Source organism: Echiichthys vipera (assembly GCF_963691815.1).
Source record: "Echiichthys vipera genome assembly, chromosome: 3".
Classification (NCBI taxonomy): Eukaryota; Metazoa; Chordata; class Actinopteri; order Perciformes; family Trachinidae; genus Echiichthys; species Echiichthys vipera.
In genome coordinates this window covers 31709253-31730363 of record NC_139828.1, presented here as the reverse complement: position 1 = coordinate 31730363, position 21111 = coordinate 31709253, and the positions used below count along the sequence as shown (strand labels likewise).

The following is a 21111-nucleotide window of genomic DNA, read 5'->3' as shown; positions in this document are numbered from 1 at the left end:
TGTACTGACACTCACTGACCTCAAGATGATGCTTTAATAACCAAATTAACATTTTTGCAATTATGTCAAAAAAGCTTGGCCAATGGCAGCAGAGCTAGGATGCTTAAATAGTCATGGCCCAGCTGGAGCTGCTGCGCTAGGCTACTGTGAAGTATGACTGCCTGTGAGTGTGAGTGACAGGGGGAGAAGCTCCGCAGCTGCCGCTGCTAGGGAAATAAACCGCAGAGTGACAGAACAGAGTTTCCAAACACAACGCTTGTGTTTTTTAACAAAGACAAAGTCTCTGGGGATCTGTAAAGTCTCCGGATCAGTTCAGAACAACGGAATGAAAAACTTGGAAAATGCTCCTCTGGATGTTTATTCTTCAAGATCGCTGATTCGCTCGTTTAGCTGTCAATCAAAAAAGGATTCCGCCTCAGACAGCTCATCCAATCATCATGCAGAAGCCGAGCGTCCGGGCCAGCCCACTGTCCCATAGACCCAAGAGATGCTGAGCGTCCGATGGGCGGGACAAAGCCCAGCATTTATCCAATGAGCGTCTAGTTTGGCTGCAGTGGAACAATCTGCTCTACGCTTCCCCATTGAAGTCAGTAGAAGCCGAGCGTCCGACTGTGTAAAGAACTGTGGAGCTGTGGGGATGAATAAGAAGAAAGTTGCTCCGGTTACCATTGATAAGGAGCTGATTCTGAACAAGAGATGAAGGCTTTCTATTTAGACTGTACACACAGTAGTACATATTTCACCACTTTTTTTTGGTGACATGTTAGTGGAAACTGAGCTTGCATTCTTAGAGCAATCGCCACTGTTTCCAATGTATGAAACTTGTCTTTACTGGCAGTCATAGGATCCATCAAATGTTTTGAATAAATGTTTTAAATAAGAAACAACCATCCAACTACCCACAGTCTGCTTGGTCCCAGATCATTGCAGTTTGGGGCTGTATAAACCTTACATTTGACATAAGTTTTTGAGTTCAAACATCCTAACTCAAGGTCCATGTAGTAGCTTTTTATAGAGCTTTGAAATGAACTCCATCTGAAGAGGAAGCAGTTGAAAGCTTTGGGAAAAGTGTACACAAGGTTACACATGAGCTGTATGACTCAAGCAGGGCTGTAGTAGAGACCAACTTAATTGAGTCCAAGTCAAGTCCAAGACCAGGTCCTGTCCAGTCTGAGTCAAGTCCAAGTACAAAGTCAGTTGAGACCAAGTCAAGACCGAGTCCAGAGCAAATGTAAGTCCTGTTCAAGACACTAGTGTCTTCCCAATGCTAATATAGTAATTAAGGAGTTAGGACGGATCTATAAACCAGATGGAATTCTCTTTTAATATCAAACTAGTCAATGCAGATAATTTAGGCAACAGTCTGTACAACTGATCCAGAATCAATCTTGTATTCTCAATGGCTGATTCCAAGACAATTCAGAGTCCGACAACGCATGAGACCAAGACAAGGGCAAGACTTCCTAAAAGTAGATTTTGAGTCTGGACTCGAGACCACATAAACTAGAGCCTTTGGATATCTTTTAATTTTAGACTGGCACAGTTTTAGGTTTCTGTTTATTGTTTGGTTCAATAAATTTTTTTTGAGGTGGAACTAGCTGTGTGTGTATGATCTTCAGTGAATGGATCAGTAGAACTCTAGCAAACATTTCTTAGTGTACCAGAGTGTAATGGAAGGTGTATTTCTGACATCCTTGGTAGGTCAGCAGACTGCTAAGAACAGAGGTACATTGATATTGCTTCCATTAAAGCCAGGCTCACTAGCAGCCATTGTACTCTCCTTTCTGTCCCCACCCCCACCAGCTCACAACCTAGACAAGCATGTTTTAGAGCAATAAAGTACAGTCAGTGTTAATGCATGTCTTTATTCTCAGTGACAGAGAGCGTTTTGTTCACTGTCAACTGCCTTCAGAGTTTCAGACTGCAGGGGAACCGAAGTGATCGTTAAACCAGAGCAGGGTATAAGGTCTCATGCATGGATACACGCATACACATAAAGCTATGTCTGAGAAGGCTCTCTTCTAGTTTCGTATATATATCACATAGGGACACCAGCCACTACTGGACAGTTACACAATAGGCTACACGTGAAGCTGTGATTATAAATGATGTAGAAAACAGCTCTTAAGTAATGTGACGCTAATGAACGAGCCACACCGCACATGTTCGTCGCTGAACCTGTTGCTTTTTATTTCAGCGGCCGTGACATAAAACATAGCAGGCACATATCAGTCTGGAGCTCAGCTGCATGTCAGCCAATCACGCCTATTTCTTTTTACCATGACACGGGAACTGCTTACAGCTAAAAGAGACAGAGAATGGTCATTTGTCATATTAACATATTTCACGACAGTTTTCATGTGTATACTATGTAGAATATGCCACAGACATGACCAAAATGTAGATATTAGTAGTAGTAGTATTTGTACTAATTGAATATGTATTAATAAGCTTGTTTTGTATTTTTTTTTTAATAATACACCCACAGGGCGTTTTGAGGGGTACAGAATGAAAGTATTGCTTTTCAATAAAAAAATATATTTAGTCTGAATTAATATTTAAATATGTTTTTTTCACGGGTTTGACAATGACTTTCTGTCCTGTAGTGTTTCCATGGTAGCAGCCAATATCGTTGGGCGTTGCTGGTTGCCAGGGTTGTCTGTTGTTGGGTGCAGCTACTGTAGGCTGGCACTGGGTGAAATTGAGTTTGCCAATCCTGCAGCTGCTTCAGGGCCTCAGTGAGGGGGGCGTTATTTGTCCCAGCAGCTGAGTTAGCGGAGATGGGCAAAAACCAGAGTCAATATAGGCCAAGCATTCACTCCATGGACTGAGAGAAAGGAGAGAAACGCCATTAAAACGCATGCCGAAAGGGCTACGGTTCTCCTTGATCGCTAACATCACTTTCATCTTTACTTAGCTGGAACGGCTAAAGCTAACGGCTAAAGCTAACTGTCAGTCAAACTCCTCTAACACTTGTTTTTATTGTGTGATTTGCCGGAGAGGACGGGTTCAAACATGTTCAAACAGACTCTGGTCTCCTGTAGCTACTGTGCCTGGTCTTACCAACCTGGCAACCCGACTGTTGGAATTATTTTTAGTTGTTGGAGCCTATCCCAGCTGACATTGGGCGTGAGGCGGGGTCCACCCTGGACAGGACGCCAGTCTATCACAGGGCACATAGAGACAAACAGAGAAAGACAACCATTCACACCTACGGGCAATTTATCAATTTATCAATCATCAATTAACCTAACACCTGTCGCCCTGAAGGCTGAATACGATCCATAAAATATTGTTTGGTAGTGTCCAACATTTTTTGACGTGTCTTATTACTAAGGTAAAGGACACACACAATATTTGCACTCGTGGCAGTATATCAGACATTTGTCCTTAAATTTAAGACATTGTCAGGGAGTTCATAAAAAAAGCAGTTCAGTGGAACAATTTAGATCGGCAAATTAAAGTCCTTTCCGACCAGGCTACTAGAGAGGGTAGCTTAATAGAGCATGGGGCCAGTTACGGTTCCCATTTTTATTTTTATTTAAGATAAATGTTTTTATTGATCATCATACACTCTGTGAGTGTCTTGTCTTGTCATGTCTTATCTTGTCTTGTCTATCTTGTCTTGTCCCAGTGTTTTGTGTTAAGGACCACAATGGAAATAAGTCCTGGACTTTATTGTGTTTTTATCTTTTCATGTGTGTAGGACATTTTTGATACAATTTAATAAATAAAATCAAATTAGTCAAATTACCGCTACATAATTCATCTTTTTTCCCCTCTACATGCGGTTAGGCAGCCCTCCATCAGCTATAAACTACAATCAGTTTAGAAATGATTACGATACACACCTTATTGTACCAGAGGGCAATGAGGCAGCAGCGCTTCCGAACCCTGCACGACCAACTGCATTATCACCTGGCAAAACCCAACATGCACACAGTGGGGCTGGCAGCAGCACGACTATTATTTATATTTTAGAATATATTTATGCCCCAGCTGCTTTCTTTTTACATTATACTGTCATGAGATTCAGAACTCTCCCTCTCTGTGCACAAGTTTGCCTTCTTTTTTTCAGCCTACTGACTGTCTGGACTTCATGGATGTTATACTGCAGCTTTATCTGATCAATGTGTCTCTCCTTACAGATGAGATCATGCAGCAGGAGATCAGGCCCCTGCTGGCTATGGACATCATTGAGCAGCTTCATCGCCAGTTTGCATTGCTCTCAGGTATGTAGCAAGACTCCACTGTCCCACTGCCCTGCTGTTCACACACCTGGAGGTTGTGATGTGGAGAGCTGAGAAACATTAGTGTTTCCATCAGGGTAAAATTTGGCCGCTCAGTAAGTTCCAGGGCACGTTCTCTCAAATGATCGTTCAATCTTCGTGTTTCCATTACAAAAAAAGGCCCCAGAGGGATTTAGGAGACTCTGGAGGTGACGTATCACTCTGAATGGGTTTAGATCACCAGGGATCAGCTGATCAGTGATACAGCGGCGTGTCGCTCTTAATCAAGAGAAACAGAATAGTTGCAGTTAGATTTAAGGTGGCCAGTATGATTCATAATTTCAACTTATGTATCATGAAAGAAAACACTCCACCTTAAAGATTCTTGGTGCTGTAAAAGCGCTTGTTGACAGACAGGCTGTCGTATGTGTGTGTGTGTGTGTGTGTGTGTGTGTGTGTGTGTGTGTGTGTGTGTGTGTGTGTGTGTATGTGTGTGTGCGTGTGTGTGGGATAGAGAGACAGAGGGAGCATGCAGCAAAGGACTACAGGTCAGAATCAAATCCGGCCGCTGCAGCACTCATTTAACAAGCCTGTGCAAAGATACACGTGCACAGATCATTTTCTGCTTTGTATTCTACCCAAGCCCCACCCACAGCAACTTCCTGTTTGATCCAATCAGAAAGTGCCAAAAACGTCAGTTCTCTGAGTGTCCACTAGGGGCAGGTTTCATAATAGAGCAGTTTCTCATTGACCCCCATGTTAAACAGGCCGTTTTCACAGCATCATTAAACCTGTTTAAGGCCTGGGACAAAACAACATTCTAGTCTGTATGTTTAGGTCATATCTCCATGAAAACACAGAGGGGGTGAATTTTTTTGTACCATATTTTTTATTTATTTGGAGGTTAAAGTTTATGAATAATTAGGGGTGTGGTCTCTTGAGTGACAGTTAGCCTCTGACCCTCAATCTCCTCGGAGGCTAGTTTTCAGGATTAGCATTTCATTTCAACCTGGACTGTGGTCATTCGTGTGGTGGTGTTTCTAAAAGAGACTAGATGGTTTGCTCTTCAATCGACTGTACCAACAGATGGTTTAGGAACACACCATGTTAACGTTAGCTCTGTTATGCTAATTAAATAGCTGCACTTGCACCATGACTTGCAATACAGACTGCTATCTATGACACATACACTAGATGCTAATCTTGAGCACTGGGAGGATTTGGGCCACGAGGGTCGGTGTTTTACAGTCTATGAGCATGGTACTGTGTTGAATATCAGTTTAAATCATAGATCATAAATGCTGGCTGCCTGCACTTGACTTGACGAGCCGGTGTTTTTTTCTTCAAAACTTTATTTCATATCATAACGGTGTAGTCTCTGCTAGAGACACCCACTCCCGTTTATCTGGTAACGTGTTCTGTTAACCTAACTCCCGATGGGGGAGCTAATGTGGCTAATTCTCTAAACGTCAGCAAGATGGACGTATCTCAAAGTGTCAAAGTCCGACAAGATGGAGACTCCCAGAGGCAAAAATGATTGGATCAAGTTGAGAAAACGGGCCCGGCAGAGAGGCTACGTCCATTTTTTATACAGCCTATGGTTTTACTACTGCCACTGGATAAAAGTGTCTGCTCTACTTCACAGTGTTGTTGTGGCGTCTGTACTACTAAAAGTCACATCCAGCTGAGAGCTACATCCAATCAGCAACCGGGGTTCTCTCAGGGGTTTGAACGGCCGTTTGCTGGCCCTGCTCTTCCACAGGGCCAATACTCACATGCAAATTAGGGGCGTTTCGGCAAGATAGACCCGCCTCAATCTGAAATGAATCATTTTATACTGTCAGTAAAACTTATTTAACAATGTGAAGTTAACAGTTGAGTTTAGGCAACAAAACTACTTTTACATGACAGTTCTTTGTTTGGTGTCTATACTACATTTAGCTGCTGCCCCATCCATATGAGTGTATCGCTTAGCGTCCGTATCAGTAGTCCTGTCTGCTTCCCTAAACTGGCAGCGTGCTATCTACCATCTATCATCTACTTTAGGTAATACACTGATTATGTACCTCATACAACCACACTTCTAAATATCCCAATATCCCTTTAAACATTAAAGAGCCTTTCAATGAGTTAAACTTCCATTTTTTACTATGGGGAGCTTAGCTAATCACATCAATCCAGCTGGTGGAAAATCACATCATTTAAAGTTCTAACATTTAGACAACAACATGGCTTCTGTCACCCCAGCATTCAGTACCCTCAGACTTTCCAGATGTGTTGTTACCGGCGGCACAGCAGCTGTGTGGTTCTCCAGGAATGCTCGTCATTCCTTCTCTCAGTCGTCTCAGAGCAGCCAAAATAACTAAACTCAAACTCAAACTCGTCTTATTTATTGCTTTCACCACATGCGTGTGTCTATTGTGAGTGTGTATGCCTTCTCAGTAAGATGCGTGTTGGATATTTTGGTCTTTTTCTCTTTGTCACTGGAGAATGAACTTGAGAGAGAATTTGCCTGCTTCTTCTTCTTCTTCTTCTTCTTCTTCTTCTTCTTCTTCTTCTTCTTCTTCTTCTTCTTCTTCTTCTTCTTCATCTCCTTCTTCTTCTTCTACATCTTCTTTGGTGTTTTCTATTAACAAAATTTGAACCTCTGCAGGGGATTCTTTTTTTTTTATCTATCTATCCATTGTGGCTCTCCCTCATCCGTTCCTTTTTGAGAAATAAAGCCCATTACTGTTTGACTTTTTGAAAAAAACACTCCCAGACTCCAGGCAGTAGACTTTTTTTTACTGATTTTTAGTCATTGGGGGCATCACAGTAAGCTAAAACACAATATTGGTATCTCTTTACTCATTCTAGACAGTTGATGTGACTAACATGTTAGCAAACATGTTAACATATCCAGCAGACTCACATGGAGGAATCCCTAAATAAATCAATGACTTGTTAGATAAGTTAATATTCCTCAAATGGACTTAAAATATGTTATAACGGTAATGTTAAAATACATTTAGGCAATAATCATTTGAAAAAATGTGACATACATTGATATTTATTTTTAGTTTTAATTAGTATCTTTTTTTTTATACCTTTGTATTAATTCAGTATGTATTTACATGTATTTACTTTCCTATTTAAATTAATTTATCTTTGCATTTACTTTCAATTAGTTTTGAAATGTACTTTATTTTAAAAGGTATTTATTTATTTATGCACTTTATCATTTATGAATTTTGTTTTCATTAATACATATTTCTTCTTCATTATGCAAGTGGGGGGCACGCTGTAATTCATAGTGAGTCATGCAAATATGGATAAATAAATACATTTAAATAAACAAAAAGGAAAATTAAATAGGAAAGTAAACAAATAGGGGAATTAATAAAAATGAATTAAAAGAGAAATATCTAAGTACGTCATATTTTCCAATTATGACACATTATTTTCTAACATGAGATGAAATTATTTTTGGTTCATATTGATTTATTTATGGAGTAATCTAGTCATTGTTAGTCCCCCATAGCCACAGAACAACATTAGCATTCATTTTGAGTTGTGTTTCTGGGCTACCTGATAAATGCATTAACTCTCCTCCCAGCTCTTCTTTGGTCACCGTATTTGTCATTACACATAGTCATGTGATCCCTTGTTCATTTTCGGGTGCATATAATTTCGTAAAGTCGGTGGTATATTCTAGTCACAAGCTGCTATAGGACTATACTGTATGCAGCATTTTCCTACCAAGCCGTTCCAACAGCAGTCAAATGTGAGACCATATGCCTAACACTTCCCACTCCTCCCTCTGTATCATTAGGTATATATTTTCCATCTCACACATCCAAGTGAATTGGAGTTGTGAGGGTGAGAGATGTCTGATGAGACTGTAGGTGACAGAAATGTGTGAAACGTGTCAGAACCAAAAGAGGACGGTTAGTTTTATGTCAAAATTATTTAAAAATGAGACACTTCTGCACTTCACATGTATTAGTAATTATTAAACTGATGAATAATTAGTGATCTCTCCACAAGTAACACAGTGTTGTAGTTGAGGTGCCAGAGGATTTCTGGCTCAAGGTCGCCATCTTGTGACTATTTTGTAGAGGCAGAAGAGTTCACTGTTACATTTGTCTGTATTTTCACAAATAAGTTCTTTCATGTTAAATTATCCCTTTTTCCTGGCTTTACTGTTGTTTTCAAAGAGATGAACAGACTGGTTTCCTTACAACTGAGCTGAAAAGCAACTATGGCAATAAAGACAGGAAAGGTGATACATTATATACATGCAAAAATAAATCTCACAGACATTCTCCGACTTTCTGAGATAAATGGTCAAATTTGTTGACTTTCTGAGATTCACTTCTCAAGAATCCAGGAACCCAGTTCGACCCTCTCTAGCTCCTGTCAAACAAAATCATGAATTTATGGTAAAATGATGTATGACCAGACATCTAGTATAAACATGGAACATCATGTACATGTATTACTGAAAGGGCCTACCAGACACTGGCCCAGGGCCCCAAAGTGTCAGGGTGGGCCCTGGCCTTTACCTGCAAAATGTCACTTAAAGTCCACAAAGAGAAAGAAAATGTCCACAAAGACACAACATGTCCATAATGAGACACAAAATGACCACAGAGAGACACTAAATTCAATTCAATTCAATTTAATTTACAGTGCCAAATCATAACAAAAGTGTCTCAGGACACTTTACAGAGTAGGTATAGACCACACTATTTGACTTATTTATGGTTTAGACCCAACAATTCCCCCATTAGTACACAGTGGCAATGAAAACCTTCCCTTTAACAGACAGGAACGTGGAACAGACCCAGCTCTGTGGAGGACGGACATCTGTCTGCACCGGTTAGGGAGGAAGAAAGGGAGAGAGAAAGAGAGAAAAGACAGACAGATGGACAGAGAGAGACAAAGACAGACACAAAGACAGACAGACAATCCCAGAGATGCAAGCAACCATGAAAGTAACAGTAACTATAATAATATCTATAGTAATGTGAATATGACTTACAAGTTATGGCAGTTAATACAGCAGAATAGTAGAAACAAGCACAGCTAAGGTGATAGAATATGAAAATGATAATAGTTATGGTGACAAACATGGAGTTGAATTAGTAACATGCATTGATGAGACATGAATGATACAGACAGAGAGGAGAGAAGCTCAGAGTATCAGGAACAGGATTTCCCCCCGGCAGACTAGGCCTATAGCAGCATCATTAACTATATAACGATACATAACTATACATAACTTTAAGCATTATCATAGAGGAAAGTTTTAAGTTTACTCTTAAATATAGGGACAGTGTCTGCCTCCAGAATAACACTTGGGAGTTGGTTCCACAGGAGAGGAGCTTGGTAGCTGAAGACTGTGCCTCCCCTTCTATTTTTGTAGACTCTAGGAACGACAAGTAGCCCAGTGATCTAGTAGCGTAATACGGTACTATGAGCTCTTTAAGATACGAAGGAGCCTGACCAATTAGAGCTTTGTAGGTAAGGAGAAGGATTTTAAATTCTATTCTAGATTTTACAGGTAGCCAGTGCAAAGACGCTAATACAGGAGAAATATGTTCTCTACGATTTGTTTTAGTTAGTACACGAGCTGCAGCATTTTGGACCAACTGGAGACTCTTAACAGACCTATTGGAGCAGCCTGATAATAAGGAGTTGCAGTTGAGCCTAGAAGTAACAAATGCATGGACTAGTTTTTCTGCATCTTTCTGAGACACAATGTTCCTAATTTTCTCAATATTACGCAGGTGAAAATATGCAGTCCTTGTTGTTAGTTTTATGTGAGAATCGAAGGACATATCCTGATCAAAAATAACACCCAGACACTAAATGACCACAGGGAGACATAAAATGTCAACAAATACACGAAGAGACACACCATGTCCACCTGGAGTCAGAAAACTTGCTCCTGTGTATGAAATTTGGGCCTTTTGCATGTCTGTGCCCAGGAGAAGGAATCATATTCTGTAGCTCCATTGAAGCACTGGAAGAAGCTGAATGCACAGTATAGTGTATGTGATACTATCACAGTGTAAGACCTCGGGGTGGGTTAATGCTGGAAGGAAGAATAGTAAATGTTGTGTTTGCTGCTCTTGTGCTGCAGGAGGGCGAGGGAAAGATGGCGCTCCCATCATCGTCTTCCCAGAGTACTCAGGCTTCAGCGAAGTGCCAGAGGAAGACTTCCTCAATGTTGTTACTTACTTGACCAGCATACCCAGGTACACACACACACTCTTACACACATACACGTTCATTTTCATTGTGGTTATCCTCACATAATGAAACTATTACTCTTCACTTTGCTCATTGGAGACCAATCAAAGACCTTGTGCAAGACCTCCATGTAACCTCTCAGACATCACCACTGACTGTAATGGATGAACATGGCAGCTAGCTCAGGATGTGATGAGTTACACTGATGGGGTCATTTCGATCATCTCATCCCAGTTTATCAGGGACCAAGTCATATAAAATCAGGATTCATTGATTTCCAGCAGCAGATGAACCTGATACGGGGCCCTGGGCAAAATGAGCCGCTGGGCCTTTCTCTGTGCAATGTTTCATTTTTCTGAACTGAAAATACCTGACCCCTGGATATTCTGTGGTACTTTGATTAAAGTGTAGTTCAGGTGCAAAATCATCTCATGGACTTTTTCAGCAATAACACACATCAAATAAGCCATCCAGACCATTTTTTTCTCCGCGTAACAACGATTAACAGATAAATCCAGGAGTCGCTAACAGCCGGACGTGGCTAACAGTGATTAGCTTGGGGCAGTATGGTGAAGGCATTCAAACGTCTGTTTTAACCACTAATAAGCATGAGAAGAGTCCCTACACAGAAAACAAAGCACCAATGATCTCCTTCCTTTTGGATTGACTTTGGTAATCCACTTGAATGGACTTTACTATGAGAGGAGCTGGTACAGGGGCCAGTAGGTAAGTCTTTAAAACGCTCTTTTTATAAACTCTGGCTTCACTAACTTCGTTGTTGGTGCTTTGTTTTCTGTGCAGGGATTCTTCTCATGCTACTGCAGAGGTTTGCTGTTATTTTCAGCAGTATTAGTGGTTAAAAAAGACGTTTGAATGCCTTCACCGTACTGCCCCGAGCTAATCAGTGTTAGCCGAATTCGACTGTTAGCGACTCTCCGGGATTTCTCTGTTAATAGTTTATACACGAAAAAAACACACTCAAAGGCCTATTTGATGTATGTAAGTGCCGAAAAAAACCATGGGATGATTTTGCACCTAAATTACACTTTAAGCATAGTAATTTAGGAATACTCGACATTTAAACACAAAACTAAAACAATGAAAACGTTTTTGGAAATGACCACATAGTATGCAAACTTATTGATGTGCTCTTTAAAATTAGAACCAGACTGTAACATCGACCAATCAATATTATGGGAAAATATTGGTCTTTAACAGACATACCGTTTATGTTTTCCAATATGAATTGATTGATTGAAACCTTTATGAAAACCTTTTTTACGGAAGATATAATGCAGAAATGATGCTTGGGAAGATTTTTAGATATTTATTTGAATTGTATCTATTTTTTATTGGAATGGTCAACAATTGTCTGATACTGAGCATGATGTTTATTAAGCTATTTTATTTATTTATATATATTATATTTATTTCCTCAGTGTGTATTCCTACAGTTGGTTGACAGTGTAATGCATTGTATGCATAATAATGGCCTCGGCCTTACGAGGGCTGATTTTCTTTCGTTTGATAAATTCATTATATCAGCAGCCATATCAGTAATCAGAGAATTTTTCGCCTCTCTAACCGGCCCTTCTAAAAATGTGCAAGATGTTTTTGCTCTTCTGCTGAATGATGCATGATCATGATTTCAGAATGTGATTGGCACAGCTAACACAGACACACACATGCACAGCAGTCCAGTTGATGTCTTCTTTCCTCCTGTCTCCAGCCTGGATGCTGCCAGCATCGGCTTCATCATTATCATCGACCGGCGGAAGGACAAATGGAGCTCAGTGAAGGCCTCTCTATCCAGGATCGCTGTAAGTCAACTCCAAGAACATTTAGTATTCATAACATCGTATGAATGCATATAAATATGTTCATATAAGGATATATATTTGATACCCCAAACAAGCACAATTTAAAGTGCATCAAATCAACCATCAGCAAAGAGAACTTGCATGAATATTGTGTATTTAAGTCACGATTTAATTCTGCAGTCGGAGATGAAAATTCAATATTCATGCACCTGGGATGTTAAAAGCATGATAATGTTCTGTATGGCTCAATTTTTATTATTATTATTTTATATTATTATTTTTGTTATCCTGCAGAAAAGATGCATGTTCTAAATGTAAATGTTCACTGTTTAACTGTTCACTGAGTGTCAGGGCGCTCAACGCTGTCACACCCGGGCCGGGCCTAGCAGTTTGTGAACAGAACACAAAATGTACAACAGTGCAATAAGAAGGGTAATGTCATGATGGGTTATAGTTCAAATTTGCATTTGTGTATCTCTGGACAGTTAAAACATAAAAGGTTGCATCTATAGTAGTCTCTGATATAATTAAAGCTGCACTAGGCACTTGGCATTGTTAGAAAAAAAGTTGATAATAATCTTTCATCATGTTGTAGTACAAGTGTTGTGAGAGAAAACTAGACTTCCCTTCCTCTTGACTCTGTTTTCAGGCTTTAGAAATTCTACTGACAATCACAGTTCACTCCAGAGAGAGAGAGAGAACATTCATAAGTGACCCAAATCAAACACATTCATGATAAGGGTCTGGCAATAAACAATTAATGATGTAACAGTAGGCGCATCACTAATTATTGCTTTCTACTAGCCAAGAGTGATGCAAGGCAGGGGCAGACATAAAGCAGTAAGACTGAATGCTCCTTACTTCATGCAAATAACGTAGAGGTCTAAAGATGTAAAACTTGATGGTATTAAACATAGAGAAATAAAAAAATAAAAAACTCAAAAGTTTGGGTAGCAGAATTTCTCTGTAATAATTACTTATTACTCCACTAATCTGACTCTTATTTGTGCTGCATTCTACTGCATTGTAATGTTTTTGGGGCTTGCAAAGACTGTATATTTCTGCTGTTTAACAATGTCTAAGGCCAGGTTGCTCTACCAACAAGCATGCAGACCTCATATCAGTTACCACAGCAATGTCCTCAAAAGGATGACAGTTTGAACTGCGTTACTGTGGTTATATACATGCATTTGCATTTTTAAAAATAGAAGTCCATCTCAAGCTACAAGACTAGGGTTAGTTCAGCGACTCAGTTCATGAGCGTCTTAGTGATTTATTGATTTGGACTGAGGCTTTTCATGTGTAATGAGTCAGCAGTGTTTACTCCATGTGCTCCAATGACCTGCCACTGTTTCAGATGTTCCACAATAAGTTGCTCTATTGATTTAGTACTTTTAATAGTTTGATTCCTGTAAAACACATATATATGCATTCACACGTCTGTCCTTGTCATTTTGGTTGGTGTAGCCTGGTTATGATAATTACTGGATGAATGATTGAGTGAATGAAATGATGGGATGGCTTAGAGGGTATTGTAAATTCCTGTTGCTGTGTTATCTAGGGGGCGTTTCCAGGGAACCTGCAGCTGGTGTTGGTGCTGAGGCCGTCTAGGTTCTTCCAGAGGGCTATAGCAGACATTGGGATCAAGCTGCACAAGGATGACTTTAAAATGAAGGTACCGGTAAGCATGCTTCACTACCAGCCATATAAACACATCAGCTGCAAATAGGAGGAAACAATTGTTGGGATGCATGACCTATAAAAAATGTATGAAATGCAATTTTTTTTTTTACTTTTAACTGCATCAGGCATTGCTTGAGTCAAGGACCAAACTGGTAACTGTCCACAGCAAACATTCAGATAAATACACTACCATACTGAAAACTTGTGTTCAGGACAGCACAGCGTAGCTGCAAATCTAGCATCCATAGTTGTCTGTAGCTGCTGCTACGCTTTGGTTTTTCCAAGACTACACATCTGCACATAGCTACAGTGCTCATAATGTTTTGGCAGAACAAACTTCTCCCTACTTCACATACACTGTACTGAAGGGCTTTCCTTTACTCCATTGATTCTCTTTCCAGTTAAAGGTAGCGGGTCTATCTTTTCAAATTGCAGTCTCTAACAGGAGTGATGTTAGGGATGTTAGGGGTTAGTTTGCAACTGTACTCATTAGGGCTACCCATAAATAAGTGGACATAGCCACAAACTTTTTGGACTGCAGTTGTGAATGCTTGAGTTCGCCACCTTTTTTTTTTGGAACCAGAAGTCACCATATTTGGATAAGAGGGCAGAACTACTGGGAGGGCTAGGCTAATGTTGTTTTAGTGGAGCTTCACTAAGCTAAATGCTAAAGGGGGAAACTGATTATTTTCAACTGGCTGACAGACCCCTGTTCATCTGCAAGTACTGCAGTGACACAGAGGCGGTTGAAAATTGGCAAAATTTCCCTTAGGCTAAGTTACCAGCTAATGCTAGAGCTAGCTAGTTAGGTAAGACATTTTTAGGTGACCAATATGTTTTGAGGAAGTGAAAACACTGAGAGCGACAAAGATGGAAACACGGACCCCAAACAAGTTCACAGCTACTTTAATGTACAGTGACATGGATATACATTGCTAAGCCTCTATGCTGACACTAAAACAGCAATCTGTCCATTACATTACAAGGTAGCCACGCCATAAAGCATCTCCTGCGTTATAATCTATTTTATAATAATAATGATAATAATGCCTTATTTTTTGATAGGGACAGTGAACATTAATGAACATCAATATTTAAACATCTCTGTAAACATTTTATACATTTTTGATTATACCTGATTATAGCAAAGCTGCTCATTTGTTTCCGTAGTCCCTAATAAATAAATAGAAAAAATACAAATAGAAGAGACAACACACACAGTCCAATACATTACTAGTCGAAAGGACACCAGACCCAGAAAAGATATGACAATGCAATAAAAAGTGCTCTCTGGAACCCTAATTTACTAAATGAATATCACGCTGCATTAAAAAAGACTTGAAACTAGAGATTGAGACCATAAACTCATTAGTAAAATGTTTACTAAGGTAGTAAATCAAGTACCATTTTCCCATAGACTTCTATACAATCAGTCTTCTTTTTGGAGCCAGTGGAGTCGCCCCCTGCTGGACATTAGAAATACTGCTTTTAGAGCTGGAGGATACATCCATCTCTTTAATATAGTCTATGGGGCACAATTAGTTACGAAGTTAATGATCAAAGGTTGGAAGTGATGTATTTAATATGTTTACAGATTGTGATGCTGAACTCTCTGTCGGACCTGCTTGGCTATGTGGATAAAGGCCAGCTGACCCGGGAGCTAGGAGGAAGCCTGGAGTACTGTCACAGTCAGTGGATACACCACCGAACTGTGAGTAAACATTTAGGACTAAATACTGTACAGTGTACCTTCATATCAATACTAGTGACTTGGCAGATTCCAAAATGAGGTTGCATTCTAGGATGCTGCAAAATCCCTTGTGGATCTTTGTCCCTAGGCCATAGAGAACTTTGCCATGACAGTGAAAACCACAGCCCAGATGCTCCAGAAGTTTGGGACAGACCTGGCAGAGACGGAGCTGCCCAATGATGTCCAGTGCACCAAAGACCTGCTCACAGCACACACCGACAAACACAACAACCTCAAGGTAGTACATTTAATATGCCAACACATACAAACACATACCAACACACACCAACACAGACACATGCATTTATGACATCAACGATTTTCACAATGAATGCCATCCTGTCGTGTCTCCGGTATTAAAACACTAACAGTATAACGTAAGTGACAATAGCTTTGTTGCTCAACAGTGTCCTATGTATACCTTTGGCTGTCACCATCTGCCATGACTTATAAGCTGTAGTACCCCTGGAGAATATCCTGCGTTACCAGTAGAAAATGTAAAGAGTCGGTAAACAGTAATTGGCCATTATCCAGATAAGATACCAGATATCTATACCAGATATAGATTGCATGTTCCAGTATCAGGTGTAAATAGGACAAACACACACACACACACACACACACACACACACACACACACACACACACACACACACACACACACACACACACACACACACACACACACACACACACACACACACACACACACACACACACACACACACACACACACACACACACACACATTTGTCGGCTGTTTTACAGATGATATTAATGTTGTATCTGATGATTCTGTGTCTCTAAACCAGGACGAACTGAAGCTAGCTTTGAAGCAGGGCACCACCTTGTTAGGTTGTATCAAGGAGCAGGCAGCCAAGTCAGAGAACCACAAACTCAACCCAGACGAGACAGAGAACCAAACCACTGTGGAAAGGTGACAAAGCTCTTCTTCTATATTATTTAATGCACCTCAATTTTTTTATCATGTGCATTTTGAAGCAATGCATTAGAAAAGTTGGATGGAAACAGAAACAGAAAAATATGTTAACGGGATATGGAAACACCTTTGCCAAATATTCAATGTTCATGAAGAACAATTTAAAACGTGCCCAATGGAACCTCTCCATGTTTCTCTAGTACTGTAAATGGGTTTAATGACTAGGTGACTTGTTCTGTCCCCCTTCACAACCTTTACTTATTGTGCTCTGTTTACTGGTGGATAACAGCCATGTGTAGCATATTATGCCAACTTCTGATCCAACTGATGTAGCCTAGTTTAGCCACTCCAAGCCTTTTGGTGGAAACACCTAATTCACTTTTCTTTGTTGCGACATTTCAAAAGTTTACATCAATTTCTCCTGACAAATAATTTAGTTGTAATCCGTAAGGTTTGCATCTTGTTAATTGTCTTTTAAGTTCCTATCTATCAAAGAGTGAGTTAAAGATGATCAAGTGATTGATTGACCCTCTAATGAAAGTGCTTGTTGTCTTTTTGACAAATATTCCAATACCGCATCTGTGGAGATATTCCCTCTCTAAATGATAATACACCTCCATGTTAATGACACTTGTCACTTGTAATAAGAAATAGGGAACTTCCAGCTTCTGAGTCAGGCTTGTAGTAAGTAAGTGTAATTGGAACATGTGTACGTGTGTGGATTTAAGAGGGGAACATATAGGGGACGGTCTGGAAGTAGACAGGTGAATGTGTGCCAATAAAGTTTACAAAATGGCAAAAAAAGTCAACACGCATAGCGACCATGAATGTGAAAAGATGGAGGCTCTGAGAGAACAGACTCACCTGCAGTTACATCTTACTGCCAAAGAGGCCCCTAGAAACAACGTTTCTCAAATCTAATGCTGCGTTCAGACCGGGTGCGATAGACGAGATGAAATCGCAAGAAAAGTGAGTAACGTGCTGCTTGATCATATCCAAAATTGCCAATTGCGTCATCCACACAATAAAGAGTTTCCATCTGTTGTTTCCTTTCTCCAAACCGCTACTATTATCTTCTCCTCCATTGTTGACAAGTGCTTCTGCTGACAGGAGAATCATAACACTCACACCCCAAAGCGCCACGCGATAGGGCTGAAAAGTTCCAAGTTTTCAACATATTTTCCCAGGGACTACAGATGAAATTTAGCGAGGAGCTAATTCTGGTACGGCTGAGAGCCGTGCATTGTCCCTGTTAAATAAACTAAAAAAAACAAAAAAAAAACTTGCACGTTGGAGGCGTTGGACGTCGCTGGACGTCGCGAGTATGTAGACGTCGCGAGCGTGTCCGGGTTGCGGCATTACGGATTATGCATTTAAATGGAAAGACGTCTTCAGTTGATATCAGCAGTGTAGCTTGATAATAACCCACAATGTGTGTGTAATGTTAAGTTCCTGTTGTGTGTTTCAGGCTCCTAGCCCAGCTGGATGAGACAGAGAACGCCTTTGAACAGTTCTGGTGTAAACACCATCTGAAACTGGAGCAGTGCCTGCAGCTACGCCACTTTGAACAAGACTTCAGAGAGGTATATCTGTAGATCTGTCTGTCTCTCTGCCTGCCTGCTATGCAACCTTTGGATGTGGCCCATGTCTCTTCCCCATACAGCTTCAAAAGACTTCAGCAGTAAAATCAGACTTTGAAAAACATACTTAAGAAAACACTGACCGGCTGAGTCCATTTGGAAGTTTCACGTCCTGCCTGACACCTTATGTTCTAAAGCAGGGGTGTCAAACTCAGGCCTGTGGGCCAAATCTGGCCCGCAGTGTAATTATATTTGGCCCGCAAAATCATATCAAGGTTCTATGAGAGCTGGTCCGCGAGTATAAAGCACATACACGTCTACTTTTCTGTTGACAAACATGAGCATCCATGCTACCAGTCTCTTCAGACAAACTTAATCCACCCCTCCCCAAAAACGGACAAAAGAAAGATGGAGAACAGGAGCTTTCAGCAGCGGTGGGAGGCAGATTATCTGTTTATGAAGGTAAAGAGCTGTTTGTCTCGTCTGCAGAGCCACCGTGGCTGTAACCAAAGAATAAAACATAAGAAACACCACAACAAGAACAAGGACCTCTACTGAAGAGGTTCAACGTTACACAGCTGGAGAGAAGGGAAACATGCACATTTGCAGTCTTTTTTTTTTAGTAAATATTGAGTTTGGCTCGCAACTTTGTCCCAGTTTTTAAAATTGGCCCACTGTGAATTGGAGTTTAACACCCCTGTTCTAAAGAGTGCTCTGTTAGTTGTCTTATTGCATTATGTTTCATTTCTGACACTGGGTATGAGGATATGCAGCTGAGACTGGGTATGACAAAAGAAATATTATAACATTGATATGTCTGTCTCTGCAGCTGTGTTTGTCTCTGTTTCTGACCCATCTTTGGTTCTTCAGGTCAAAGTGTCTCTAGACAGTTTGATGGACAGCTTAACCAGCCTATCAGACATCGGGGATTGTGTGGCCAGAGTTGAACATCTGCTAAAGGAACTGAAAACACTGGAGGAGAAGGCTCTGGTCAGTCAACACACACACACACACACGCACGCGCGCGCACATATATAGACATACGTCTATAAATCACGTACGAGCCATTAATAAGAAAAACTTATAACGATAATTTTTGTCTGGTGGTAATGCTAATCAGCATCAGACTTATTCTTTATTTTCAGCTCTTTTGTTAATCAGGAAAAAAATCCAATGGAACAAGATTAATTTCTAAAAATGAACAAATCTAATTGCATATGACATACTAACTTACGTAGGAACTGTTGGAAAGAAGAAAACTGAGAAACTTTGACCCTATTTACCTCAAAGGTATTTATAACTTGCAGACTTGTTTATTAGCCTTTATCAACTGCCTGTTCACATTTATTGGCTCAAGCTTAATGTTTACTACCCTTTATCAGTGATTTGCTCTCACTTGATGTTTCTGACCCTTCATTAATAGATTATTAACATTTATATTTGACGGCTTAATAGAACGTGAGAAACTCTTAGCCTTTTATTTACGATTTTATTTGACTCAAACTTATTCTTATTCTTGGCTTATTACTGAAGTTTAAACCATTTGTCAATTATGTCTTAACCATAATAAAGCAAGCTGTTAAAACTTCCTTAAAAAGTTATGAACTTTATTATATTGCTTTTAACACAGTGCTTACTTACAAGTAATGTGAGACGAAATCACAGATGATATAACCATATTTTCCTCTAGTCAACTTCAAGCCATTACTCTGAAAGGTTGAACTCACAAACTGCAGATTGAACATTGCCACGTGGAAATCTAATGGAAAAGAGGAAAAAGCCCAAGTAATGCATTACATAACGACTCAGCACAAGTCCAGTCATCCTGACAGCTATGAACACAAACATTCTAAATGTGTCATGGTTTATTTCCTGTTGCAGTGAATGTAAATGACATCAGCTGACAGGTAGTTAACAAGGACCAAGGCTGTTGACTAGCAATGGAATTCCATTTAAAAGGTCTGTCCGGTTGTTAGGTTGTGACATAACACCCTTTCAAAATATGATTTCTGGGTCCAAACCATTCCAAGGCTCGTATTTCTACAACACCGCAGTGCCGTGTTCCCAGTTGATTGAACGTCCATCCATTCATCTTCAACCTCTTGTCCCTATCGGGGTCGCGGGGGTGCTGGAGCTGATCCCAGCTGACATCGGGCATGAGGCGGGGTACACCCTGGACAGGACGCCAGTCTATCACAGGGCGTTGTTTGAACAGATCTGAGTATTTTAAAAACAATGTAATTGTCATTTGACCTCTTTCTTATGGATGAAAAATGTGTCTAACTGACAAAAGAGGTGATCGTAATTGTTCACATGTTCGCCCGTTGTGTCTGTTTTGTTTCAACGCAGCATTTGGACCCGGAAATCTTATTTTGAAAGGGTGTTAGGTCAGACCGAACAGCCGGATAGGCTCCCAACTGTTTACCAGAAAGTAATAATCACATATTTGTATTTTGTAAAAGTTTGTAAACAGTGTCAGTGTCAGCACCCATCTGGTTATACTTATCCCGGTGGACACCACTGACTTTGGACATCCAAAAGATTTTGCTTGCCCAACTTAAAATGCCATGGTATACAGTATTGTAAATGACTTTTTCTTCCAGCCCACACTAGAAAAAGCCCAGCTCCATGCATTGCACGGTGACCAGCTGATCCAGAGCAACCACTACGCTGTGGACTCTATTCGACCCAAATGTGTGGAACTCCGGCGGGTCTGTGACGACTTCAGCAACGAATCCAAGAAAAAGACAGATGTGTTGTCCAAATCCCAGCAGATACACATGGGCATTGATAAGGTGAGGATATGGTATGGCTTAAACACATGTCATATTTAGAAATATTAAGAAAGTAGTCTTCTTAATACATCAATTTA

At 40.2% G+C, this 21111-nt stretch overlaps 1 protein-coding gene across 3 annotated transcripts in view; it reads left to right on the top strand.

Moving 5' to 3' along the window:
• mcf2l2 (MCF.2 cell line derived transforming sequence-like 2) overlaps window positions 1–21111 on the top strand; it is a 155853-nt gene that overhangs the window by 25330 nt on the left and 109412 nt on the right. For 2 of the 3 annotated variants that reach the window (XM_083911078.1, XM_083911080.1), the window contains exons 2-11: window positions 4149–4232; window positions 10357–10471; window positions 12196–12286; window positions 13848–13967; window positions 15564–15680; window positions 15808–15957; window positions 16532–16656; window positions 18128–18242; window positions 19110–19229; window positions 20843–21034. In XM_083911078.1, the coding sequence (XP_083767204.1) occupies window positions 4149–4232; window positions 10357–10471; window positions 12196–12286; window positions 13848–13967; window positions 15564–15680; window positions 15808–15957; window positions 16532–16656; window positions 18128–18242; window positions 19110–19229; window positions 20843–21034 (1229 nt within the window). The remainder of the gene's footprint in view (window positions 1–4148; window positions 4233–10356; window positions 10472–12195; window positions 12287–13847; window positions 13968–15563; window positions 15681–15807; window positions 15958–16531; window positions 16657–18127; window positions 18243–19109; window positions 19230–20842; window positions 21035–21111) is intronic. The other variant, XM_083911079.1, reaches the window with a different exon arrangement.